This window comes from Phyllopteryx taeniolatus, chromosome 1 (genome assembly GCF_024500385.1).
Source record: "Phyllopteryx taeniolatus isolate TA_2022b chromosome 1, UOR_Ptae_1.2, whole genome shotgun sequence".
NCBI classification, from domain to species: Eukaryota; Metazoa; Chordata; class Actinopteri; order Syngnathiformes; family Syngnathidae; genus Phyllopteryx; species Phyllopteryx taeniolatus.
Window position 1 is genome coordinate 15,954,516 of NC_084502.1, and position 7,509 is coordinate 15,962,024.

The 7,509-nt window shown below is 42.7% G+C and overlaps 1 protein-coding gene across 3 annotated transcripts; it reads right to left on the minus strand.

Moving 5' to 3' along the window:
* Positions 1-101: 101 nt before the first annotated feature.
* LOC133478993 (leucine-rich repeat-containing protein 4C) lies at positions 102-7,164 on the minus strand. Of its 3 annotated transcripts, none has more exons than XM_061775374.1 (4): positions 5,905-7,164; positions 5,112-5,716; positions 3,346-3,452; positions 102-3,139 (listed from the first exon to the last, which is right to left on the minus strand). In XM_061775374.1, exon 4 carries the CDS (start codon positions 3,120-3,122, stop codon positions 2,055-2,057), a length of 1,068 nt encoding a protein of 355 aa, XP_061631358.1. In that variant the 5' UTR covers positions 3,123-3,139; positions 3,346-3,452; positions 5,112-5,716; positions 5,905-7,164; the 3' UTR covers positions 102-2,054. The 3 variants fall into 3 exon arrangements, with proteins under 3 accessions (XP_061631358.1, XP_061631365.1, XP_061631372.1); XM_061775381.1 differs by having other exon boundaries at positions 7,040-7,151; XM_061775388.1 differs by having other exon boundaries at positions 3,346-3,412; positions 5,112-7,164.
* Between the last annotated feature and the right edge of the window lie 345 nt (positions 7,165-7,509).

Sequence of the window (7,509 nt, forward strand, 5' to 3'; positions counted from 1 at the left end):
GATGTTGATCGCCCACTTCAGGTCCTGAGAGACTGTAATTCCCAGGAACTTGAAGGTCTCGACGGTTGACACAAGGCAGCTGGACAGCGTGAGGGGCAGCATTCATGTCACACACGTTTATTTTTCAAACAACATGAACAACAGCTTTCACTTTATCATGATGCAACACTGCAAAATAAAGGGTGAAAGTCTCTGTGCGACACAAAAGGCCGGTAAGGGTGTGAAATTACAATAATGAGATAATGATGTTTTTTAGTGTAGCAATAAACGGGTCTTAATAAGAATGAAGCAGCAAAGAAGAAGAGGATCAGCTTGTTGGTGCAAGATTACAAAACTACAGTGGTACCTTGACTTGCAGGTTTAATTCATTCCGAGGCAACACTCATAGCTCAAAACACTTGCATCTCATGTCATCTTCCACCAGTAAAATGAAAGGAAATGCCATAAAAAAAAGAGTAATTATTTTGTAACATATTTTTTCATAAGAAAAATAGCAATGTACATTATTTTACTGTCTAAAAATATACAGTTATAATACAAATAAATACAATGTAAAAAAATTAAACTGTTTCAGCTCTAATTTTTCATGCTTTAATCCCATGGACATTATCTGGCTCCCTCTGGGCCAACAGGGGACAGTATCATACAGGTAAATTTGATGGTGAACCACAAAGAAGACTAAATTACATCGCAAGCATTAAGAATATATGCCTGTGCATATTGTTACATTTCCCGGCTACATGTGTTGCTGCACTGTTTGTATTTAATAGCTGTTGTTTAAAGGTTTAAAAGTACCACAAGACCCATGGTAGTTTTGTTAGTGTATTCGTGTATGGAATTTTGCATTGTGTGTTACCATTGTGCTAACAGATTTGCATAAAGTAAAGTTATGTTATGTTGGTTGAATCTCTTTTTGTTTTATGTTTACATTTACAGTAAACTTCAATTGGGAGTGGCAATACAGGTGAAGTTTTAATCTAGCATCTTTTTGAAGAATTGTTCACTATTTGCCATACTGCTACTTGTTGTAAAGTTCGCTGCCGCTATCTAGCGGTCGTAACTCAAATCATTGTTCACACACACAAACACACACACAAACACACACACACACAGAGCTGAGCCATGGCTTGTATCTCGAAAAAAATTGTGTTTGGTCACTCGAAAGTGGAGGAACCAGTGTATAGAAAATACATGTTCACCGTTTAAATGAAATTAAATGCCAATAATCTGTTCCAGCCAACAAAAAGGATCAAAATTGATGTTCTCAATTTAAAAACATGATAAAACATAATGAGAAAAAAAATAATAAAGTGGTTCTATAAAGTGCAATTACTGACCATTTGTCAGCAAAAACCACCAACCCAAAAGTACTTCTTAGTACAGTTGTAGATTTATTCGCCGTTAAAAGCAAACAAGATGGTGATATTATAACTAATCCAATGCATTCCAATACGATGACTGATGATGATACGTTGATTATTGTTCCATTAGCCTTCCATTAGGGATATCAAATGCGATAAGCAAAAGGTCGGACTTCTCTGTCCACTCTCTCACAGTTCAATCAACCATTTCCGCCGTCAACAGCTGATTTTACTACCTGTGCTGACATACCACTTCCACAAATCCACACCATATGACAAGCATCGCATAATGACACTCAAGGTGATAGACTATCGATTCTAAGTAGGCCTATATGCAATCTATTTAACGACTTCACTCATCTAACGCTGCCTCAAACCCGAGCTGCCACCATTACTGCAAATAGCACCACTAAATTCAACGCTGTGGGCTACGATAATAGATAACGACACTGCCACCACTGTTGCTAACATCACTCGGGCACTGAACTACAGCCACAACTACTGCAAACCAATTTTTTTCACTTGACTGGAGCGGCGGCGTAGCTGAAGCTCGCTCGTATCTCAAAATTTCCCTCGCAACACAAAGGAAAAAAATAACAAATAAATCGACCGACAACTTGTAACTTGAAAAACCTGTAAGTTGGGGCACTCGTAAGTATAAAGGAAAATTGAAAAATGTAAAAAATTGCAAAGTCAGCAGTCTGACTCGTCTGACAGTTCTCCCTGCTGTGTCCAGTGCTTCCTTCTCTTCTTCCTTTTCCTCTTCCTCTCTCCCATGAGCATGGCAGCCAGCACCGTTATGACGAGAGTGACGGTTATGATGAGTACGGTGACAGTCTCAGCGATGCATAGTTCTGTGTCCACCTGGGTCAACCGGTAGTTGCGCAGCACTGCGGGCTTCCCACACGTCAAGTTGTAGTAATCGTCCAGGAAGAGTCTCTGGATGCTCCGCAGCTTCCGAAAAACTCTCTGCAGGTCACAGTCACAATTCCAGGGATTTCCCTCCAGCAGGATATGGGTGCTGTAGGTGTGGATGCTCAGGAAGGTCTTGAAATATACGCTGGTCAGCCGGTTGTGGGTCAGGTTGAGGAGGGTCATGCTGGTGAGGGGTTTGAAGACGCCCACCTGTGTCTCGTTGATGTGGTTTCTGCCCAGGTTGAGGCGCTCCAGTGAGCGCAGCATGGAGAAGATCCCGCTTTTCAGAGACGTCAGTCGGTTGCCCTCCAAGTGCAGATGCCGCAAGCTGCTCATGGAGGCAAATGATCTGACCTGGATGGTGCGGATGCTGTTGCCGCTCAGGTTCAACCTCTGCAGGCTGTCCAGGTGCATGAAGCTGCTACTGTCCAGGCTGCTCAGTGAGTTGTGGGCCAACTGTAGTTCCCGTAGGAAGGCCAAGCCAACTGAGAAGCCTTTGCCTAGGGTGGAGATCCGGTTCCCGCTTAAGTCCAGCTTCTGCAGGAACTCCAGCTGTGAGAAGGCACCATCCTGCACCACACTTATGTTGTTGTTCTGCAAAAGGAGCACACGCAGTTTGCGGTTCTTGTTGAAAGACTGCTCAGGGATGATGGCAATCCGGTTGTCGGACAAGTCCAGCAGCTCTGTGGTGGACGGGATTCTGCCAGGCAGCTGAGTGAAGAAGGCTCGTGAACAGATGGCGAACCTCAGATCCCCATGACAGTCACAACCCAGCTCACACCCGTTGATGTGAGACCGGGAGGATGCGACTGACACAGCCAGGAGGAAGAACAGGAACTCCCTCATGGCTCCGCAAACTCAAACTACAAGAAGAAACAATATATTTTTTAAAACAGCTTATTTTCAAAAAGTGTTAAACATTATGGTAAATGGTCGTCTGTGTGAAGAGAAAGAAAAAGGACTTTTATTAGTTCCAAAAAGTTGCATGATGAAACATGCTAAAGATAAAGCTTCAAAGACCACCCTTGCGAAAGACAGATAGATTGATAGATGGAGGCTTTTGTCTTACCAGCAGCTGCTCGTCTTCTCCTGATCACCGTCGACATCCAGCGGGCAGCAGGTGGAAAGTGTACATGCTGGAAGTGAGGGAGGTAGGCGGTCACGAGGCTGGAAAATCTAATGAGAGACACCACAAAGAGGGTGGAAAGACACAGCAGCGAGGGGAGGAGAGCTTGTCAATTATTTACCAGGCTGTGGGACGACGGGCCAAGCGGAAGGGGGGAAGGTTTTTTTTTTTGAGATTGAAGGAAAAGTGGGCCACAGTGCAGAATTAGAAGACCTTATTCAATTGATTGCAAGAAGCTCTTAATCACTACCATTTCATAAATATATAAAGTAGAGCAATTTCTGCACATACTTTATATGTGTGCAGAAATCTCTCTCTAGAATTTGCATGTTCTCTTTGTACTTGTGGAGGTTTTCGCCAGCATTCCAAAAACATGCTTGGTAAGTTAATTTAAAACTAGTTGTCAGTGAATGTGAATTGTTGTTTGTCTGTATAAGCGTTGCGATTGGCCAGCGACCAATTCAGGGTCCACCCGCCTCCGCCCAAAGTCAGCTTGGATAGGCTCCAGGTCACCCGTAACCCTAATAAGAAAAGGCGCTACAGAAAATGGATGGATGTCAGAAATTGTCGGCCAATACCAATTAATATGACACATAGCTAGCTGGATTAAGCAAACACTACTAACTAACAGTCGTGCTAATAGAAATTTTGATTTCCTCCCAAATTCCAAACACGTTTCGTAGTTTAATTGAAAACTTTACATATTGAATATTGTTTGGTACTCCACTCCAACCCCCCCCCCCCCCCCCCCCCCCCCCCCACACACACACACACACACACAAACGTGGGTCCAGATGTCAGATTGTTTACTCTCATCTGTAAGATGACGCAGGATGTATCAGATAAATTGCGAGGAGACCTGTTGGTCACCAAGCGAAAGATTACATTAATACCGTCCAAATCCACGGGCCAGATAAAGCACTCTGCCGCCATGTGGAGTTCCATTTCGTACTTGAACACATGTTCACTTTGGCCTTAAATTAACCATGGGGGCATTTTAGCACCTAAGGAGGACATCATTCGGCATGACTTGTTTGTTTTTAACACAACTGTAATCAGAATCAGAATCATCTTTATTTGCCAAGTATGTCCAAAAAACACACAAGGAATTTGTCTCCGGTAGTTGGAGCCGCTCTAGTACGACAACAGACATTAAATTGACAGAGAACACTTTTGAGACATAAAGACATTGACACTGAGCAATAAAGGGTTGCTAGTTATCTGGTAATGCCGGTACATTTTATTTATTTATTTTTGACAATTGAGTCCTCTAGCACTTAGAGCAGATTGAATGACTAATATAGCAATAGTCCGGTGCAATGACCATTGTGCAAAGGGCGCCGAGACTTCAAGGAGTGTATGCGGTTTAAAGTGACAAGTAGTGCGATAATCTGGGACAATGTTGATTGTGCAAATGTTGCAGATACTCCTTAGTCAGTGTGCAAATGGAGCAGATGCTACTCTGGCATGAGTGGCCAGTATTGGTCAACAACAGATATGCAAATAGTGCAGCGTGGCGAGACTACTACAGTGAGTGCACGAGTAATATATAATTGGCCCCACAGAAATGTGACAACAAACTCAAGACAAAAAATTGCCAGCATGTTGTTATGGAATTGTAGGTTAGGTGTTTAAGAAGGTGATTGCAGGAGGGAAGAAGCTGTTGGAATGTCTGCTAGTTCTAGTTTGCATCGATCGGTAGCGCCTACCTGAGGGAAGGAGCTGGAAGAGCCGGTGACCAGGATGCGGAGGGTCCGAGAGGATTTTGCACGCTCTTGTCTTAGTTCTGGCAGCGTGCAAGTCCTCAATGGTGGGTAGGGGGGTACCGACAATCTTTTCAGCAGTTTTGATTGTCCGTTGCAGTCGGAGTTTGTCCTTTTTTGTAGCAACACCAAACCAGACTGTGATGGAAGAACACAGGACTGATTTGATGACCGCTGTGTAGAACTGTAGAACTAATCTGTTCTTGTATACCAAAAATACTTTCTTTCTGTCAAATTTCCTACATTTCTTCATTGATTCAAACCATTTCAACTTCAACACCTCATTTAGGACATCCGGGCCACTTTTCCAAAATCCCCTTTTTCCACAGACACACACACACACACACACGCACACACGCACGCACACACGCACACACACACACACACACACACAATTTCTACACAAATTGCATTCGCTCGTTTTCTTTGCTTCCCAAAGAAAATCCACAGTATTTTTTTGCTGTGTTCTCTTTGTAATGAGGATGCGGAAACAGGTTTCCCGCTCCAGCAGCTATCGGATGTCTGCAGGGTTCCAGTTTCACTGAGTCAACCTGAATACAATGAGCACAATGGCAAGTCAGTGACAGATTTCCGGCAACGCAAACAGCACAACATATCTGATCAGCTGCTGCATTTGGCTCACTTAGGAACCGTGGCCGCCGTCTAATGGCAGCGATGAACAGAAGGAGGCGAGAGACAATCATGAAAGTATTTGATTGGCGAGTACATCATAACTCACAATTCCAGAGAGCAGTGGGATTAGAGGAAAAAACGAATGAAGACGATAATCCACGCATAGAAGGATTACATCTGTGTTCTTCTGCTTTGGAACATTCAAGTCCACATATCTTAATCTAGATCACTTTCACACTCCAGCTGGGTGGCGCTTTCTGTTCACTGCTTCTCACTGACAGAAATATGAAACTATCAAGCCTCTTTCAACTCTTCAGTAAAAATGTGAACTGTTGATGGAGTGTGCTGTTCGGTTATTCAGATAAGCCCCTCTCTCATCTTGAATTTCCGAACGTACCCAGTGTGTACGCGAACACGTATCAAAATAGCAACCCGAGAAAGAAAGTGCGGCTGGGCATTTTAGATGGTTACATCTGGCCACGTACTATTTCTAATGACTATTGCTAAAATGCCAATATGAAAACAGTTGGTATGCTACCATATAGAAAGATTAGGTATTATTACCAAATCCAGAAAAACGGCCACTATTTTCTTTCCATTTCGCTGTGCCAGATTTCCAGCACTCCAAATTAGCGGGGGTCAACCGAAATCACTTTTCCCTCATTTTGTTTTTCACGCAAGGTAATCCTAGTTCTCTCCCAATGACGCTGTTGGGACATCCCTTTACTTCCTCATTTTTGAAAGTTTTAATTAAGATGACATTTTCTGTGGTTCTGACAAAGGTGAAAATGTTCCTCGGTTTCGGTGTCCAAAATCATACGGTCACAGGATGCGGACGCGATTGAAAACTATATGGACGTGATGAACTATTATTCTTCTTGTTTTCTGTGAAGTCTGAAGTAATTCTGACAATGCACTGTCTCTTGGTTTGGCTCAGAAAATGAGACGGCTCGAGCGGACGCCGCCATTGAAAAATCTGAAATCACATTTTCATTTCAACTAATAAGAAACATCTGGGCATTTTTCTACCAAAGAGTCAAGGTTTTGGTCACACATTTTCTTTTGATTTCTATTGATTCCTGGACAAGTAAATTTGGGCCAATTTTTGACATAAAAAAGTGGCACAAAATCCTTAATCCAATTTCTACAAACTCGGGCTCATTTTATTCGTCTTTCTATCCTCGATCCAATTATACAGTGTATTTTGACGTATAAGTGGTTCAGAAACTTTTGGAACATACCTACATATAGCAAGCAGCGCTGTACCTGAACGAGTTCAATAAACGAAAGTTCATTTTCATTCAAGTGTGCCGGATTTTTGTTATGGTCTTCCAGCACACACTATATACCATGTCGGAAATGAACGCCATATTTAACAACCGCCATTTTTGTTTAGTTCAGTTACACTGCGTAAATGTGAGTGAATGTGTTCTTTGGTTGTTTTGGAATGCAGTACGTAATTGTAAATATTGATTAATAGGAAAATTATTATTCGTATCAGAAACCCTGCGCGATCACAGGGCAGGGTTCTATCAACAAATAGAACAGAACAAGAACACGTTCTCCTTGTTCAGCTTTTTAACTCACAGCACTGTGACGTGTAGTGACCAGTAGGCCAGCAGGGGGCGCAGAAGACCGGTTTTAAAAGCAAGAGAAGGTTGAGGGCTATTTGAGCACAAATGAAATTGCACACAGAATACTTCAGAAATTA